At 45.2% G+C, this 20,608-nt stretch overlaps 1 protein-coding gene across 3 annotated transcripts in view; it reads right to left on the reverse strand.

Moving 5' to 3' along the window:
• The window catches only part of DYNC2H1 (dynein cytoplasmic 2 heavy chain 1), a 324,861-nt gene that overhangs the window by 156,883 nt on the left and 147,370 nt on the right, over nt 1–20,608 (reverse strand). For all 3 annotated transcript variants that reach the window (XM_083170072.1, XM_083170071.1, XM_083170070.1), the window contains 6 exons: nt 16,853–16,942; nt 7,755–7,820; nt 7,364–7,414; nt 6,004–6,081; nt 3,656–3,787; nt 631–703 (listed from right to left, as the gene is read on the reverse strand). In XM_083170072.1, the coding sequence (XP_083026198.1) occupies nt 631–703; nt 3,656–3,787; nt 6,004–6,081; nt 7,364–7,414; nt 7,755–7,820; nt 16,853–16,942 (490 nt within the window). The remainder of the gene's footprint in view (nt 1–630; nt 704–3,655; nt 3,788–6,003; nt 6,082–7,363; nt 7,415–7,754; nt 7,821–16,852; nt 16,943–20,608) is intronic.

Here is a 20,608-nt window from a genome sequence, read left to right on the forward strand (position 1 = left end):
TCTGCCGTCAAATTCTATGTTTCTATGTTTCTATCATTAGTGTGGTGAAATATTGGGCAGTGATGATTTGCAGGTATGTTGGTAAATTGAAACAAACCGATTTGTTTTTTGTTTGCTATGTACGGCGCTGCGAACACTTTGTGGCGCCTTATAAATAAACAAACTACTACTACCAACTTGATTTCTTTGGTTAAAACAATGTGCAATGCTTTTTCCATGAACATAATAGCTTTCCTATATTCATCAATGTAACATACTGTATGGATGCGGAGGTCATGGAAACAGTTGCCATGGCTACAGGAGATGCAGTGTTTACACCGCCTTCTCTGATTTCCTGCATGTATGTCATTTACATAATAAAAGGCGACTGAGTCACTATACACAACAAAACTATCTGCGGAATTACTATGTCAGACTACAGAATCCGTGTCTCTTCCCACAGGACATACTGTATGCAACTCAAGCAGCACACAGACAACCGGGACAATACCTATTTAGCGGACGACCATGACTCTGCGCTTTCTTAAATGCATGTGTGTGTGCAGTGGGGGCATGGCCAGTAATGAGAACATTCTTCATTTTATTGCACAGTGCGTTTCTGAAAAGATTTATGTTCATTATGAACCTTACCCAGAGTCCGGCATGCAAAAAGCGCCATCGCGCTCTGAAGTCTGTCCGGCCGTATCGCTTGTACCACGAGGACCTAAAAAAAATTAGAAAACATGGAATCCTCTATTTAATTTAAAAAAAAAATATTTATACACACACACACACACACACACACACACACACACACACACACAAACAAACAAACACATACACACCATTATTCCCCATTATGGGAATATCAAATGTAGGGTCATGACTGTTGGGCTGGCCCGACAGCAAGACCCTGTCCCAATCTCGGCCGGCTCGACAGTGATTTTGCAGGCAGTATTCAATGTCCCGCCTGCCGAGCGCAGTGAAGGGGGCGTGGCTGTGAGAAGCAGCCAATATTGGTGAGCTGCAGCCGGGAGCTCGCCAATTCCCATCCGTTCTCGGCAAAACGCACCCAGCTACTTGTGAAGTCGGGCTCGTTTTGCTGAGATCCCTGTTCAATGCTGTTGGGGAAGAGAGCATTGAATAGGGCCCCGCTGCTATTCAATACTGTCTTCCCCCGTTTGGAATGGCTGCGGGAGGACTGAATATCCCCCTATGTTATGGAATTTTGAGTTTAAACGTAAAACCATCTCATTGGCTACAGAACACATAGTGGGAAATTTAATAGGATGAGAGATTCAGAAAGTGAGAGATTTGGTAAGAAATCTCCAGTTTTTTTTAAAGCGGCAATCATTTACACTGCAAAATGAAACTGGTATTGCAGTGTAAATGATTGCCGCTTTAAAAAAATGGAGATTTCTTACCAAATCTCCCACTTTCTGAATCTCTCATCCTATTACATTTCACCCATTGTGTATGACCTGCTTAATTACAGTGGTCTAGGTACTGGACGGTGTATGAGATTTTGTTTATATTTCTATGAGTTCATTAACTAAAAAACGTACACCCTCTTGTTTTTAATTAAAGGGGCCACTGTATAGGGCAACAAATAGGGCAAATAGGGCCCGCTACTGCTTACTCCTCTTTTTAAATAAACTTTTTTTTACCAGTCTCCTTTATCTCAGTAGAAGTAAACTGAAAGCAGAGGCAGACTGAGCAGCTCCTCTTGTGGATTACTTACCCAGACGCAACATAATGCATACCGTGCTGTTGTTTTTTTTTTAAATTTGAAATCAAGATTCTTCAATCTCTACAAAGATAAATATGGAGCAAAAGTACAGCAGCGCCACGACTGGGCCGCCTGGCTTTATCTGCATTACTCATAATCTGCTCCAGTTATTTGTTTCTGTTTATCTGAACTTCATTAGAAATAATTTACAGAACCGCCGCCCCCCCCCTCCCCTCCCCTCCCTGATCGTTTCCTTTACAGACCCAAAGAAATAAGAAATAACTGTACATGGCGAGTCTGCTGAAAGAATAAGGAATTGGCCTAGTAATTACAGTCTTTAGATGAAATCGGAAAGATGATGAATGTCTGGCCAGTACGCGGGCGCTGCCGTACAGACACGATAGGAAAGAGACTAATTGGCTCTTCCTTCCTGTTGTACTCATCATATATTCCTGAAGGTTAAATATATCGCTGATGTTACACTGTGTGAAATTGGAATGCAAAAAAAAAAAACACTTGGGTTTTGATTAAGGATAAAAGTTTACAGTAGTCAGGGGAACTCTGCACATACTTTATCTACAATATAATAGAACTGGTTCAGTGGTCAAGTGCGCTCACTGGCAAACGGGAAACATACTGGTGCTCTTGAATACATTTCAAGTGCTTGATCTTTGTGATTTCATATTTCCTGATTTAGACATGTACGACCCCAAGTTAACCGCAGCTAGGTGATTGTCAGTCTGTGCATCGGTCACAGTGGTTCTGCGATGGCTGCTGCAGAGAGAACTTATCTTTAATGTGACTGACAGTTAGGGACCATTGGAGTGTCATAGACTTAACGGAATGTCTGAGGCTTTGACTGTGATCCCATACGCACCATATCTGGTGTCGGTCCCGATTACCGTGGGAATGTCCCGGTTTTCGTGGACATTCCCGCATCCGGCAGTATCCCAGGGCGAGAGGGGGGCTGTTGGGAGTCCCCCTGTTGGCAGCTGAGCAGCAAGGAATAAACGCTGTGTGCATGCGCACAGCGTCTATTCCCGCAGCCAGGGGGCTGGGGGCATGGCTAGAGGCTCACAGGGGCAGATTTATTAAGCTTGGAGAAGAGATAAACTGGAGATAAAGCGGAGAAAAGGTAAAAGGAGATAAAGCACCAGCCAATCAGCTCCCAACTGTCTTTTTCAAACACAGCTGATTGGCTGGTGCTTTATCTCCTTTTACCTTTTCTCCGCTTTATCTCCAGTTTATCTCTTCTCCAAGCTTAATAAATCTGCCCCACAGAGTCTCTGGGTCATGCCCCTATAGCGTCAGAACAGGGGCGTGGCCTCACGGGAGAGCCGTGAGTACAGGCCACGCCTCCCGAATATTTTGACGCGCCACCGGTGTGCATCATTCTGTCCCTCCTCCGTCTCATTGGAAGTTGGGAGGTATGGGTACACAATACACGATGTGTGTACCCAGTGATGTCATGAGCAGTGGGACACTTGCCGATGCCGGCAGTGATGAGCGACAGAGGCATTTCTCCCGCACGGTCACCATGTACATATTCGCATCTGTGAATGTAGTCACATACATCTCAGAATCACACCCTCTGTATACACAGTATACCTGAGCGAACAGGAAACCGTATTAAGCATAGTAATATGCCCATTATTACGGGACTATGGGGGTTGTTCTGGATGGACCGTCAGTTATTGGGTCCAAGATGAGTTATTCCGCAGCCTGCAGAGCCCATTAATCAGCCCCATGACTGAGACAGATGTGTATAACCGTGTGTAACTGGATCTGATAACCACATTGGCAATATTACAAAATGTAAAAGATCAAAACAATCAAGAAGAACTTACCCGCCCTGCAGAAGGCCTACGTTCCAAGCAAGCTACTGACAGTTTAATAAGTAAGAAAGAGGATAGTTTATTATGTGTGTGAGGCTTGGTAACAAATTACCTGTTGGAATAAGGACAGTTTCTTGGCAATGGCTGCTGGGAATTCCTGCTCACACACTGTGCTCTTTGAGAAATGATTCCACAGATTTGAATCTTCCAGACTCAGGCTCTGATAGAGGGGCGGGAGAGAAGTCTGCAAGATAAGAAGACGCTTGGCTGTAATGTAAGTTGCAGTATGCAGGCTTGGGCTGACTATTAGCAAGTATTGGAACCAGCAAGTGATGCTGAGATTTTTTAGTATATGACGGGCTGATGGTCAAAGGACCATCAGTAGCAGCAGGGATCGTCAGGTACCCGTCCTATCCTCAGGAGTCCGGTTGGCAGCAGTGATTGGCTTAATCACTGCTGCCGACCGGACTCCTGAGGATAGGACGGCTACCTGACGATCCCTGACGATCCCTGCCTATGTGGGTGACATGCGATTTTATTCCCAACCAATTGTTTGTTCAATAAGTTGTGATTTTATTTTTTACCTACAATGTTGCACTAGATTCCGTTTTTTAAAGTTTCCCTAGGATCTCTGTGGACCACCATTGATTGAAAAGACCCTTTATATGCCAATCAAAGTACTGCTCCATATATAGGGTCACTTGGTGTTGAAAGCAATCGATTATAGAAAAAATTGTGTAAGTTGATTGTATTTGTGTACTTCGCGAGGGCTGCACAAAATCATTTTCTTGTATTCTTCGTCTTACGAGCCCGAAGCGTGGCGAGCGCAGCGAGCCCCGCGAGGGGACGCGGATACCTGTGAAGCCCGCGAAGGGACGCGTTTACCTGTGAAGGTATCCGCGTCCCCTCGCCACGCTTCGGGCTCGCCACACTGTTCTATTCTCAACTCCACGCCGACGTGGATAGTGGGGGTATGAAAAGGTCTTAGGACGCGTACCGCCGCCCCTCGCGGGCTCGCCACGCTTCGGGTTCACGTTGATCGTGGGGTAGCGTTAACAATTGTGGGGGCCATTTCACACTAAAGGGTGGCTATTTGGCCTCTGTGGGCCATTTAACATTGTTTCCTATGGAAAAATCGGGTCAATTGAGACATTTAACATTGTTCCCTATGGGAAATCGCGGGCATCGCGTCGGTCGCGTCGCACCGGATTTTTAGTGCATTCAATGCCCGCGATTTTTTTACCTGCGATGCCCACGATCAAAATCGTGGAGGCCGTGCTAGGTAAAGAGTACCTTTATTTGTAATTTTTGAGTTTTTATATGTACGCCAACACATCCCCTCGCATGCGGCCGCCCGGGAGAGAAATCAATCGATGGTAGCCGTCCATCGAATAATTTCTGCAGCCTTCACTCTGAAAAGTAATGTGGGGTACACACCAGGACGACCCGCTCACGATGCACGATGTGAGCGGGTCGTCAGTGTCTCGTCCGACCAGCTCACGATGACACGGGGGGCCCTACCCGCTGATGATGTGCACTGTGGGCGGGTCCGATCCGATGGCGACCCGCACCCGGGAGTATGGTCATTTCCAGATCCTACCTGCTGCAAGTAGGATCTGAATAACGACCGACCGACCTGCGGGACCGCGCATCCGATCGGTATCGGTCCACACCAGGACAGAAAAGGGCCCAATCACCACACAATCTACATCCAATCGGTCAGAATTGGATCTAGATTGATGGGATCGGGCCCTAGTCGTCCTGGTGTGTACCAGGCATAAGTCAATGCTTACTTTTCAGATGGCTGCTGCAGTCCAAAATTCGGAGCGGGCACTGACGTCATGTGACATCAGCCACCCGTCCCATGCAGGCATCAACGGGGGTTTGCATATGCGCATACTCACGCATGCGCAGACACCCCCCCCACACACCGAAAACGGGGCCGAATTCGGACCTGAACAAACAGGTTTGAATCGGCCCATTATACAGTCCTAAGGAGGGGGGTGAACACTATCCGGGGCTGCTATGGCATTTAGGTTTTTGTCAGTGTAAGATCAGAATTACCGTTCCAGCCCATTATCACCCCCCTAGGGGGGGGGGGGGGGCAGACACTAATTAGGGCTGCCACGGCATTTAGGTTTACGTCAGGGTAAGATCGTAATCTCCGTTCGGACCCCGGCTAGAAACAGACCTTGAACATAGAGTGAATCCATTAAGTAAGAGATTATTTTTGGCTGGGAGGACGAGGGAGAGATAACACTGGGAATAAATACAAAACCTGATGACGGTCAGAAGTAATCACACTTATATATAGAATATAATTGCAGCAGACATGAATAAGCAGAATCTGTTCTCCAGCCGGATATCTCGGCCAGCATTAGGCCGCCGTCATTATAGGAATTCAGGGCTCCTCTGTGAATGAGTCATTTCTCAATATAATAAGAAATAGATTAAACTAACCTTTAACAAGGCCACTGCCCAGGCCCGCTCCTGCTCAATCCAGGATGGGATCTGGTCTCGTAATGACTTTTGAGAATCCTTTAAATAAAGAAAAGTAAAGAAACTTAGATACAGCACAGTACGTCCATAGCATCGAAGGACATGCCAAAAGGTCCCGGTATTACGGTACATAATTCATAACCCCCAGTCCTGAATTTCGGAGGGAGAAATGTACAGTACACAGTAGCAGCTGTATTAATTGCCCCATTAACTGGCAATCCCAGTCTAAATCAACAGCACATCAGACTAGGGGCCCATTTACTACGATCTGGGCAGGATCTTGCGGGTGCCTGACGGGGACCAGACAGTCGGGATCCTGACAGGCATTTACCAGACGTCGGGATCCTTACTGTCAAAACACAGACAGCCGCCCGATATTTTCCCTCGTGGGGGGCCATGACCCCCATAGAGGGAGAATAGAATAGGTGGCTGGCATAGTGAGCCACCGTGCCCGCAGCGTGCGCAGCGAGCCCGCAAGGGGCTTAGTTGCGCTCACCATGCTGTCTGGGTCCGGCCAGTCGGAATCCCGACGTCAGGCTAAAGACTGTCAGGATCCCGGATCACATTGCAATAGGTGATCCTATTGGTTGTATGCATTAAGAAGCAGACACTAAGACAAGGGCTCTGAAAAGGATCCAGTCCCTTGACCTGCTCTCTCAGGTGCCAGGGGGTCTGCACGGGCCCGGTTAACGGTGACTCCACCCGATTACTGCCCCGGGGGCGGTGCTGCGGTTTAGATGGCTTATATCCTCCTGTGGTCTGCATTCTTATGCCTGTATGACGTACTGTATGTTGTTACATTAAGTATACTGTACCTTTTGGATCTTATAATTAAAGGATAAAAACAACAACTACTGTATCTACTATGTAGAATAAGAATCAGTAGAAATAGGAGATATGAGGAAAAAAGTATAAGAAAACTTTATGCTTCTTTTTCTCTTTCCAACCACAGAAGATTGAGGGGGGTATTCATTCTAGGATTTTGAATCTCCCGAAGTCGAAATCCAGGCCGTTTTCATCTGATCCGACACTAACTCGACAATCGGGATTCAATGTTTCGAGTGTCGGAAAGTCCGTAAATTGTCAGAAACCGCCACGGATTGTCGGAAAACGGCTGTGAATTCGACAATCCGTGGCCGTTTCCAACAAAACAGATCAGACTTTAAAAAAAAGTCGGATCTGAAACACTGAGCTGAGTGCCAATATTTCCCCTGCCGGGACACATAGGGCACATAACATTCTTCACTACAGCTTATAGCTACAAGGTCTGAGTTTAGAAATGTCTGTACATATAAAGTGCTTAGCATGAAATGTTACGTACGGATTTCTTGAACACGTCTCCGATGATCACCCCAGTAAAGGTGTCCCACTCCTGTAACAGGGAATTTACATGAGTTACAAACCAATGTACAACCTCAGCACTCATCTCTTTTAATTACATATCTGACACGTGTTATTACTGTATTACAGGAGACACATGCACTAAATGAGTACCAATGTCAGGTGCCATCAGTGTGTGTGTAGATGGCAGCACCCCTGAAGGAGAAATAAAATCAGTGATCCTAGGTGTAGCCATCATCCTGACTGTAAGATCTCATGTCCGTTACAAAGCTTCAGCGGAAGGACACAGCTTGCTAGTTACATGACTTGCATGGATGTTCCCCCGGGTGTCTATACACAATGTATAGGAGGACGGATTAGGGACTACTTACATTGGCCTGGAACAGCTCCGAATGCATGCCACGCACAAAATGTAGGACAAACATCAGCTGGTCGGCCTGCAGAAACAAACATGGGGTTAAAAAGCACAATTCCCCAAGCATGAGACATTATCAAAGAATACTGCGGAACATACAGTAGACGTCCTGTTTGCCAGTACCAGGCCCCATCATTTCTGATGGCAGCCTGATCCTCTAGGGCAGGGATGGGTAACATTTGGCCCTCCAGCGGTTGCTGAACTACACATCCCAGCAGTTCAGCAGTTATATGCTTTCCTTATACTGGGCAGCACCGACAGACCAGGAGATATCGTGGCCATACACGGTGACATATGCAGTGGCATAGTTAGAAATCTCTGAGCCCCACATCAAAAGTTGAAAAAGACCCCCCCCCCCCATCCCTTTTACAAGGTGACACACTCACATGGTAGTGTGGGGATAAAAGGTGTCCCAAAAACATTAACACAGGGGTAGGAGGGTACACAATGTCATATACGGCATACCTGCCTATTTTATTCACTCCTCTCTAGGAGAAGCCCAGATAGGAGTGAAAGGGCGGCGGGACGAGGCTAGGTGTCAGGGGGGGCAGGATGAGGCTAGGTGTCGGGGGGGCAGGATGAGGTTGAGACAGTGTACTTGGTTGCAGGGGGAGCAGCGGGCCTTACAGACAAGCTCGGGCCCCATAGCAGCTGCATCCCCTGCACTTCCCCGATCCTCTCCTAGGAAGGAACAAAGGAAATGCCAGGCTATCGGCAGCGGCAGTGCCTACAACCCCAGAGTAATGATCAGGTCAGGCATGTAGCCAGATAGTTCCTGGTGTGGTCCACCAATCATCACTAGGGCAGCACGGATGATGTAATGGTTAGCATTCCTGCCTCATAGCACTGAGGTCATAGGTTTGAAACCCACCATGGCCCTAACTGTGCAGAGTTTGTATATTCTCTCTGTGTTTGCGTGGGTTTCCTCCGGGTACTCCGGTTTCCTCCCACAACCCAAAAATATACAGGTAGGTTAATTGGCTTCCAACAAAATTAACCCTAGAATGTCTGTGTGTGCGTGTACATGTGGTAGGGAATATGGATTGTAAGCTCCACTGGGGCAGGGACTGATGTGAATGTTCAACTATATGTGTGCGCTATATAAAAAACTATTTATAATAATAACAATAGTCAGCAGTTTTGCAAGTAATCATGAAACTACAACTCCTTACACTGGTCTGCACCCTCTTCCCCGAAAAACACCACGTCGCCAGCCCCCAGTGCGGTAAATTTTCCAGAACACAATCGCACTTTCAGGCTCGCGCATGCGTTCTACCACGTGCGCGAATGCACAGATGAACCCAAATCCAGCGACTGAAGCTGAATTAGCCCCATATACTGTACGGCTTTTACTGGATTTCTTCGAACACCAAAAAGCACAATACTAGAAGACAGATGCCCCTTGATGGTCCATAACTGAACCCATTTCTCAGAAAAGCATTTGAACGTTACCCAGTCTGGTTGCAAATACATATGAAAAGCCACATGTACAAAAGAAGTCCTTATTTATATGTTACGGCCATTATCCGGGGCACAGGAGATGCTGCTCTCTGCTTTGGAGCAGAGTTAATTACTGTAATCACACAGGAGGCCTCTGCATTTAATATAAAACTGGGCATCAGACTCTCAGAGTCTTGTATTTTAAAGTTATGTATTTCACATTTCTATCTTTCAGTTTGTATCTTTCGGTATTTCACATTTGTAACTTTCAGTTGTATCTTTTGGTATTTCACATTTGTAACTTTCAGTTGTATCTTTCGGTATTTCACATTTGTAACTTTCAGTTGTATCTTTCGATATTTCACATTTGTAACTTTCAGTTGTATCTTTTGGTATTTCACATTTGTAACTTTCAGTTGTATCTTTCGGTATTTCACATTTGTAACTTTCAGTTGTATCTTTTGGTATTTCACATTTGTAACTTTCAGTTGTATCTTTCGGTATTTCACATTTGTAACTTTCAGTTGTATCTTTCGATATTTCACATTTGTAACTTTCAGTTGTATCTTTTGGTATTTCACATTTGTAACTTTCAGTTGTATCTTTCGGTATTTCACATTTGTAACTTTCAGTTGTATCTTTCGATATTTCACATTTGTAACTTTCAGTTGTATCTTTCGGTATTTCACATATGTATCCTTCTGTATTTCACATTTGTAACTTTCAGTTGTATCTTTCGGTATTTCACATTTTTAACATTCAGTTGTATCTTTCGGTATTTTACATCTCATCTCTCAAATGTTTCTTACAGTGATGTAGGTCTCATCTGTATTTTACATTGATGTATCTTACAGTGCTCTATATCTCATTTCACTCTCTTTTCTGTCTTTTACAGTAATGTATCTCTCACTTGTATTTTACATTGATGTATCATACAGTGATGTATCATACAGTGATGTATCCCTTTAGATGTATCTCTCAAATTAATCTCTTGTATGTGTCTTAATAATAATAATAAAAATATACACACACATACAGAAATATCTATCTATCTATCTATCTATCTATCTATCTATCTATCTATCTATCTATCGTATATGTTGTTTCAACAATAAAAAAGTCAATCAATGTCTGCTGTGTTTTTACTTACTAATGTGAATGTTTCCCATTGTAGTATTGGTCTGACCCATATTCATGTGTAACAATAGCAGTGGGAATGTAATGTGGGCTAGGAGGATCTGTGCAGCTACACTGAGCCCCAGAGGTCACTGATGCTTTAATACTTGGGGGTTATTCAATGCAAGATTCCAACTGATGGAGCGTCCCGACAGTCGGAATCCTTGCCTGTTTTAGTTCCTCTGTACCGCTTCTGCTCGGCTGTCACACTAGGTCACTGCAGTCACTGTGGACCCACCCGCTCTTTAGACAGCCATACAACACACCCCTCTCTGCCTGGCTGTCAGACTGCTTCCCCTGGCAAGGAGCATGTAAACCCCCTTGGCAACGGGCATTAAACCCCCTTGGCATCAAGTATGATGACCCTGGCATCAATCAGAAAGCCCCTGGAATCGATCATGCAACTCTCGGCATTGAGAAAGAACCCCCTTAGCAATGAGCATGTCGGTAAGCGGCACTTATGTGCCATAATACAAAATGTGTCACCAAAATGTGTCACCAAGCACATCAAATTAACATATGGAAACAGAGCAGTATAATAGGTGGATATTCTCTTCTGTTTCCATATTAATGAAAAAGTTAGATAGTAGTAACAGAGTTGTCGCAAGGCTTGCATACACTCCATATCCCTATGTCACACTATGCAACAGTTTTGTTGTAGGGAGTTATAACCCTTTTATGTTGTAGTGAGTTATAACCCTTTTACGTTGTAGTGAGTTTTACCCCTTTTACGTTGTAGTGAGTTTTACCCCTTTTACGTTGTAGTGAGTTATACCCCTTTTACGTTGTAGTGAGTTATACCCCTTTTACGTTGTAGTGAGTTATACCCCTTTTACATTGTACCGAGTTATAGCCCTTTTACGTTGTAGAGAGTTATACCCCTTTTACGTTGTATAGAGTTATACCCCTTTTACATTGTAGAGAGTTATACCCCTTTTACGTTGTAGAGAGTTATAACCCTTTTACGTTGTAGAGAGTTATAACCCTTTTACGTTGTAGAGAGTTATACCCTTTTTACGTTGTAGAGAGTTATACCCCTTTTACGTTGTAGAGAGTTATACCCCTTTTACGTTGTAGAGAGTTATAACCCTTTTACGTTGTAGAGAGTTATACCCCTTTTACGTTGTAGAGTTATACCCTTTTTACGTTGTAGAGAGTTATACCCCTTTTACGTTGTAGAGAGTTATACCCCCTTTACGTTGTAGAGAGTTATACCCCTTTTACGTTGTAGAGAGTTATACCCCTTTTACGTTGTAGAGTTATACCCTTTTTACGTTGTAGAGAGTTATACCCCTTTTACGTTGTAGAGAGTTATACCCCTTTTACGTTGTAGAGAGTTAAGCTGTGTCCATTTACACTGGACTTCTACCCAGGTCCTGACCAGGGTAGAACACAGGCAGGACCTGGGTAGGGGGCAGTGTAAATGGGTATGCTGGGTCGAATTCGACCCGGCTCCTGTTTACAACAATGAGGGAAGCCCAACCTCCGGACAGCAGTGTCCTGCGGTCAACACGGAGGTTGGGCGGGGGAGAACACACAGCCTCCGCTGCGGTCTGCTGTACTGTGCAGACAGCAACAGAGGCTGGGCAGAGGTGAATGGATGCCTTTCTGTGGCACCCATCACAGACGAGGGCTGGGGCAGTCCAGCAGCTTACCTTGGTGCTGAGCTTACCTCCACCACGGCGGTCAGGGGCCCAGTGCGGCGATCGCTGGTCCCAGTGTTTGGAGATGATGTCATCTCCAAGTGCCGACCCTATATACACTGCGGGTCGGCATCACAGTGTAAACAGACCAAAATCCCGGATCCGACCCGGCTTGGAACCGTGCTCCAAATACCGAGTCGGATCCGGGATTTTGGTGTGGCCGGCAACATCAAGGGCCAATATAAGGAACTGTCACGCACCCTCTTTTCTACTAGAAAGGAATCTAGGACGCAAGGGCATGAGTATAGATTAGAAGAAAAAAGATTTCATTCAGCTAGTAGAAAGAATTTCTTTACGGTCAGAACAGTCAAACTCTGGAACTCTCTTCCCAGAGAGGTGGTAACGGCTGGCTCATTAAATGCGTTCAAGGAAAAGTTGGACAAACATTTACTGGAGAAAAACATCCATGGGTACAAATAAGAAATATAATTTGTCTGTAAAATACCAGAACCTACCAAATCAGCAATGGATATCTATACCAGGTTGAACTAGATGGACGCAAGTCTTTTTTCAGCCTTACCTACTATGTAACTATGTAACAGGCAATTTTCTGGGTGTGCCAAAAAAACAAATGTAGACATGCCCCGGCATTTTGGAGAAGGATGTGTGACGTCAGCCCTGGCCTTGATCAGCCTGTGGAAGAGTCAGGTGACTGCACACAATGTAAAAATCGGTCAGTGGTTTGCACTCGGCTGAGCAGCAATACATTGGCAAGTCCTTCGCAGACCTGAACAAGGCGGTATTTCACTCTGTCTGGGAGATGGCTATCTGATCACAGGGCTCTGCAAATTCGCATAGCAGCGACCCGGTCTGAATCAGACCCTACTCTATGCATACCTCCCAACTGTCCCGCGTTCCGTGGGAACGTCCCGTTTTTTGGAGACGTTCCCACGGCCTGCGATAACCCGCGACAAGGGGGGAGTTGGGAGTCCCCACGTAACCCGTGAGTGCACAGCATCTATTCATGCACTTACAGCAGTAAAACCAGGGGTGTGTCCTAGTCAGAGTGTCGAAAGCATAGGCCACACCCCTTTTCGCTAGGCCATGCCGCCACATTTTTTTTAACGCAAACACCAGCGTCCCTCCTCCTCATCCTCCCTCCTTAAAGTTCTATGCTCCTTATGAAACAGTCCCTGCTGTACATAAGAAGGGCGGACACCTGGTCAGAGGATACTGCTGACTGGAAAAGCAAATCCTTAGCATGCTATGTTCATTGAGGAAACTAGAAGGCAACAAATCATTTTGATCGTTGTCAGACAATAGAAGGTATTGACAAAAATGACTCAAGCATCACCTAATCAATTCCCTATAACACTAGTACATACTGTATTACAAACCGCTTAGTTTCAAGTACTAGCAACTTGCTCAGACACCATCCCAGCCTAAGCCGTTTCCCTTTTACACCTCAGGAAACAAGTACGGTAATTAAAGCACAAATACCTATGTCCCCCATTATTTATTGTACCAGGAACTGAGTAAAGCTTAATAGATGGATATAATGGGACTCCCGATGTAACACATTAATAAGCTCCAGGCAAGAAGGGATTGCACATTAAATGTTAACATTCCCATTGGCTTGTCGGAGTAACCAATGCCGGTATGATATAGTGGTTGGCAAATAGCACACATACGTTATAAACGCTGAGCTCTGCGATTCCTGAGGTAAATGGACCTTAATGTCACCTTGGACGGCAGTGACAGGGGAAATACGTACCCTGGTGAGCTACGGTATAATCAGGACCAATCCACATTGAAAATAAATAATTTGCTAAAGTGTACAACTAATGAAAATTAAAATGCACCCATTTCGTTTCTATTAAGCTTTGACATCTGCTTTATCATCTAATTACACATGCAAAAGAAACATAATTCGCAATTAATTTTAAATATAATGCTGGGGACTGTGAATGCAAAGTAATGCGGATGTTTCCGGCTGGCAGTGGGGCTTGCAGATACCCTTGCTCAGGAAAGGACACGCTTGCTCTTGCTGAACAGCTTTTTATTCATAGTATTATATATATAGCGTTGCACAATCCTATGGAGAGGAGTGGTAGCGAGAACTCCCCGCTGGAACTCCCTGGCGGTAAGCGGGGGACACCTCCCGGGTGCGCTCTGGAGTGTAAATGCTGACAGGAATTTACAACAAATAAATCTTATCCCCAGTCCCAGTGTGGTGCAAAGGAATGAAATAAACAAACCGAGAATTATTTTCCGCACTGAAAGAGACAGAAATATGTTTTGAGCTCAAAAACGAGTACAAAAAAAAAGCCACAGCGTAGAAAGTATGAAGCACCGCTGCGTTCAGTAATAGAGGGGGCTAAGTGTTTACGTCTGTGGCTGGAAGATATAAAGGACAGCGATTTTCTCAGACACTAAAGACAGGAGAATCTACTTCCAGTTCTGTAATGAAGCAACACTTAGGTGTAAATTTACTAAAGCTTCAAAAAAATGAACGGAGGTGATGTTTCCCATAGCAACCAATCACATTCTGTCATTTCTCTATTGCAGGGGTCCTCAAACTATTTTGCTCTGGGACCTCATTAGACAATAAAAATAATTACAGGACTCCAGCAAGTTACTGCAGAAGGTCATCACATCACATGTGTATTCGGCAAACAGCACATACAGTACATCACAGCATTGTGGAGCCACAAAATGATGGGAGGAGTCTAAAATAACAGACAGTTCAACAGATGTTTCAGACTCCTTGAATCACTGACTGAGATTAGAAAAGTCATCAGCCTGATGGTCAGCAACATGGAGTCGTGACCCAATGCTGAGAAGGTCGGGACCCACTTTGGGGTCAGGACCCACAGTTTGAGAACCGCTGCTCTATTGCATGAATAAAAATCATAGACTTAATCTAGATTGGTTGCTATGGGCAACATAACCTCTTTCCGGGCCTGAAGGTGCGTTCACACTGGGCGTGTATGCACAGCGATAATGGGGAAAAATCGCTGGGCTGAAAATTGCTCAGTGCATACACACTGAGGGATTTTCGCCAGACCAATCGATTTTCCAGGGGGTGGACGGCATTCCATAGCAGGAGGCTATGGAATGCCATCCACCACGTCGCTTATCTGCTGGTAACACCAGCAGATACGGAGGGCCGCCGAGAGGGGGGGGGGGAGCGGGTACTAATTACTCAGACTTGCTGGAGGGGCCCGGCGGGGCCCTGGTCCGACCCCCCTCTGTCCCTCCCGGGCAGCAGCAGGACACACCTACAGCTGTGGGTGTGTGCTGCTGCAGCTGCTGAGGGAGGGGGGACTTTAGAGTGTCCCCCCCCCCCAAACATTTTTGGGGTGTGGCCTAATCATGGTAGGTGACCACGCCTCCCTAATTAGGCCACACACCCAAAATTTTACCGGGGCCCGACATACCTCTCAGCTGCCCTGCAGATACGCGGTGGCGACCGGTGATGATGCGGGAGCCGTACACACTGGCTGGCTTTTGAGCTAAAAGCGGCTTAAACTGCAAAACTGCTTTCAGCTCAAAATCCTCCAGTGTGTATGGACCTTTATTAAGAGTAGATTGCAAAAGCAAAATCTTTATCAAATGAATAAAACCATGTGCACTGCAGGTGGGGCAAATGTAATATGTGCAGAGAGAGAGAGTAAAGCCTCATACACACTAGGGCAGGGGTGGCCAACCCGCTGCTCTCGAGCCGCATGCGGATCTCCCCCTGATCATGTGCGGCTCCTGCTCCCACTGGAACGGAAGCCTCAGCGCTGCCCGGCGATGCGGCTATATCTGGAAGGCAGCGCTAAGGAGAGCTGCGCCGCCGCTGTCCTTAGCTTGGGGTGTAGCCGAGTAGCAAGGCAGCGCTACCCCTGCAGCTTCCGCTCCAGTTTTCCTCCCAGCTTCCACCTCTCCTGCAGGAGCAGGAGTAGCAGCCCACCCCCCGTTAAACATGTGATGCCGGCGTGCTCCCCCAATGTCGAGGATCATCATTCATGGTGCAACAATAGTGCGCACAATATTTGAAATGTCCGCTGGAAGGGACACCAGGAGGGGAGCAGGAGAGTGCTCTGCTCCTCTCCCCATAGAAGCAGCTGCACCGCTCTCCATCTCTACCCGCAGCAGCAGGGAAGGCTGGGCTGGCCCTCATATAAAAATTTACAGTAAGTGGCACTTTTGGGGGCATTGATTAAGGGACACTACTAGTGGCAGTATGTGGGGGTATTACGTATTGCATAATGTGTGGCATGTGTAAGGGGCATTACGGGGTGCAGCATCATGTGTAAGGGGCATTATGATGTGCAGCATCATGTGTAATGGGTACTATGATGTGCGGCATCATGTGAAATGTATACTATGGTGTGCGGCATCATGTGTAATGGGTATTATGGTATGCAGCATCATGTGTAATGGGTACTATGGTGTGCGGCATCATGTGTAATGTATACTATGGTGTGCGGCATCATGTGTAATGGGTATTATGGTATGCAGCATCATGTGTAATGGGTACTATGGTGTGCGGCATAATGTGTAATGGGTACTATGGTGTGCGGCATCATGTGTAATGTATACTATGGTGTGCGGCATCATGTGTAATGGGTATTATGGTATGCAGCATCATGTGTTATGGGTACTATGGTGTGCGGCATCATGTGTAATGGGTACTATGGTGTGCGGCATACTTCCAAATAGACCACGCCCCTTTTTTGATGCGGGTAGGATTAGGCTTCGACTTTTATATCAATATGTACATTAAGCCACACCAAGCAAGACTTACCTTGAATAATGAACGACACACATACTCATAGACCATGTGCTTCAAAGAACCAATCAGAGACTTGATCCTTACTTCAGTACTTCCTGGTTCCTGCACATAGAGATGAATGAATAAAGAATATAGTATGCAATACATAAAAGACTGCAAGATTTATACCATAAAATGTTATTGATGACACACGTCTGGGTACACAACCCACCTGGAACCAGCTGCTAAGTCCTTGTAAATAATCAAATCACATTTAATATGCAAATCTTCTGCAACCTTACAGTTATAAAGCTTCCATGTAATCCCACTGAATGCACAGAGTGGTGGAGATCAAGATACACCCCCCTCCACAGCAACCTCCCACACATGGCATGGAGTCCTAATTGCTTTATCATGTAGATTGTTGTGCATGTGTAACCATAGTAAGGTACTGTTCTGTGATTTATTGCCCTTGTCCTTTCCCTGCTCCTACGTATAGCTTAAATCTTATATATACTGTATGTCTAGTGTAAGCCAGGCCATCAGATATCATCGCATCTGCTCCAGCCCAGCAGATAGAGATGTCCACTTAAAACAACTTAAAGGGACTTTTTTAAATCAGGGATATCCTCCCACATCAATCAACGATCAGATTATCAGAGCCATCAGGATACCCAGAAATCAACTTCTCCAATATAAAGAAAGAGAAAGAAACAACCGTGTACCTCTGGTAGTCACCTACAACCCACAACTTGAGGTGCTAAGAAAAACTGCAAAAAAACTACATCACATCATACACAAAGATGACCGCCTGAAAACAATATTCCCAGACCCTCCACTACTATGTTACCGACAACCTGCAAACCTGAAAAATATTATAATCCGAAGTTCACTGCCATCCATTACACAAAGAGGAACCTATCCCTGCAATGTAAGGAGCTGCAAAACCTGTGCCCATATCCTCACTACAGACAGTGTACGGATCCCCAACACACAACAGGACTATAAGATCCCAGGGACATTCACATGTTCTACTACCAATGTAGTGTACCTGATTATGTGCACCAAATGTCCTATTGGGGGTCTGTATGTTGGAGAAACAGGACAAAAACTTAAGGCAAGGATGAGGTCCCATCGCCACACTATAAAGGAAAAAAAGACACACTTTCCTGTGGCCAAACATTTCTGCAGCCCAGGACACAATCAGGATCATATGAAAGTGATTATACTAAAAGGAAATTTCAAATCACAAAGGGACAGGAGGGTCTGGGAATACAAATTAATGACAACGTTTGACACCCTTAACACAGGACTGAATCTATCCGAGGGATTTATGGCCCACTACAACATCTGAGGAATCTGGCCCAGAGAGAGTGAGGGCATCGGAGCTCTAACTCTGGTCTGTCATCAACTTAGAGACAATAAAACTTTCACACTACTTATCTACAAACTAATTAAGGACTCAATTTACACGCTCATTCTGTTATTTTGTTTTGTTTTGATCTTAAGAATGTCCATCTATCACATCTTGTTCCTACTCTGCTGTGTATATATATATGTGTTTTTTCACACACCTTTTTATACCATGCCTGAGGAAGAGACCTAAGTAGTCTCGAAAGCTTGCATTTTAACAACATTTATTTTTGTTAGCCATTAAAAGGTATCATATTTGCTAGATTGCTATTTTGTTTTTCTCACTGAGGAACAATAAAACTTTTCTGTGTGTAACTGAAGCATGGACATCTGCTGGCAGCGAGTGAAACTACAGCTCACAAAGTAGCAGACTAGCTTTTGAAGCTTTTGCTTCAAGCGGGTTTAGCTAGTATACTATAAATGCCTTTTCTCGTAACCAATCATCTTCTTAGTTGCTCCCCTGTAATCACCACTTATTTTACACTTAGAAAGCGGATTGGTGGAGAGAAGGCTCCTTCTTGTAGGGCTGTTGGCTAAAGCTGTGGATTGCATTCTGGGTACATGACGTCATACACATTATGGACAGTATAGCTGTCAAGCCAGAGCGATGATTCACAGAGTAAGCTCAGTGTCTAAATATAAGGGAATGTCAATTTTGCCATTACATTTTTAAGAGAAATGAAGCCCAGAAGTAGGGTGGCCTAGGTGCTAGGAGGTCATCTGCCCCTATCTCTGCTCCCAATACAGTCAAATCACTTTTTATTTTAGGATAGGACTGATGCAGGATCCTAGAATAAACACTAGGCCTGCTGCATCACGCAGCAGGCCTAGTGTTTATTCTAGGATCCTGCAACTTTCAAAACATGTGCAGTTCCTCTTCCTGGCTTAGGGTGTCGCTGTCTGCTTTGGTGCTTCTAACAGTCTCTCCTGTATTGAGATACAGGCCACAACGTGATAAAGACATCACAGCAGACAGCAACACCCCAGGCAGAAAAGAGGAACTGCATGGGTTTTGAATGTTGCAGGATCCTAGAATAAACACTAGGCCTGCTGCGTCACCATCAGTCCTATCCTAAAATAAAAAGTGATTTGACTGTACACATGGGTACACATTAGAGGACTTTTTAAAAGTTGCAGACGATAATGACGGGTTCTGATCACCCAGTATGTACGCTCTATCCTAATACCGATGATTGGGGGTGGTAACCACCCGTTTTTTTGGGAGCGTAAAAAAAGTCTGAATCAGCCTCTATATCGTTTGTCCGGGAGTTCAAGTGACATTGTTGAATCCATTGCATATTTTGCAACTCATCTAGGGTGTACGCACTATATGAGTAGTTTCCAACCTCGGTCCTCAAGTATCCTGAACAATCCATGTTTTCCAGGTCACCCTGCAGGTGCACAAGTGTACGTATTATTCACGGACACATTTAATAACATCCACAGGTGGAGCTAATTATTTCATTTGCAATTCTGTGTGGAGAACCGGGAAATGTGAACTGTTAGGGGTTCTGGAGGACCGAGGTTGGGAACCAACTATATTGTTAATGGACCCCACCCCCATATGCTGAAGCCCTAAAAGTGCGGCTGTATTTTGGAAAATATTTCCGCAGCCTAAGGGCCTGCGCAGGGCAACAACAGGGTGTTTGCAGAGCGTCAACACAGCGTGGAAGGTGGGGCAGACCACGGTGGCTTCATGACATCACACACAGCCGCTGCAGCTTAAAACAGGTTGGCCCAGCACCTGCCTTTGCAGCTAGGCTGTACAGCCAGGGGGCCACACTATGGATGTGAGCACTTTGCTATGAATCAAAGAATTCAAATTTTTTACGATGTGATTGTAAATCTATTAAATCGCAGGGCAGCCTTGCAAAAATGGTGCCGCCGCCAAGTTTCTGGAGACCTGCGCACACTGGTAAAGTGTCTGTGATGCAGAGAGAGGAGGGTCCTGCACAGAGGCTGTATACAGGGTACCAGATTTCTCTTCCCACACATATGGAACACAATGCAGGAATGGTCTTTCCTATAAATGTTGACACAGACACATACAGTAGGGGTAAATCTACTAGGCCCATAGCAACCAATTTGATTCTACTTGTTATTTAGCACCTTCTAGAAGATTTTAGATAGAATCTGATAGTACAGCATCATTACACCCGTTCCAAGTCACCAGTGGTTAAGACCGTTCCGGCAGAAACGATTTGCATTTTCAAAAATGAATTCAAATGTTAACGATCATTCTGTACTGTATGTGGCTGTACTTAACCTCGTGCGTAAAGTGTTGTCACCAGAGCAATTGCTCCTTTCTAAGGGTTTAGCACATTCCCTATGTTCCATGGTGATGCTGACTAATACAAATGTTATAAAACCTGAGTG

The sequence above is a fragment of the Crinia signifera genome, chromosome 2, assembly GCF_055691185.1.
Source record: "Crinia signifera chromosome 2, ASM5569118v1, whole genome shotgun sequence".
NCBI classification, from domain to species: Eukaryota; Metazoa; Chordata; class Amphibia; order Anura; family Myobatrachidae; genus Crinia; species Crinia signifera.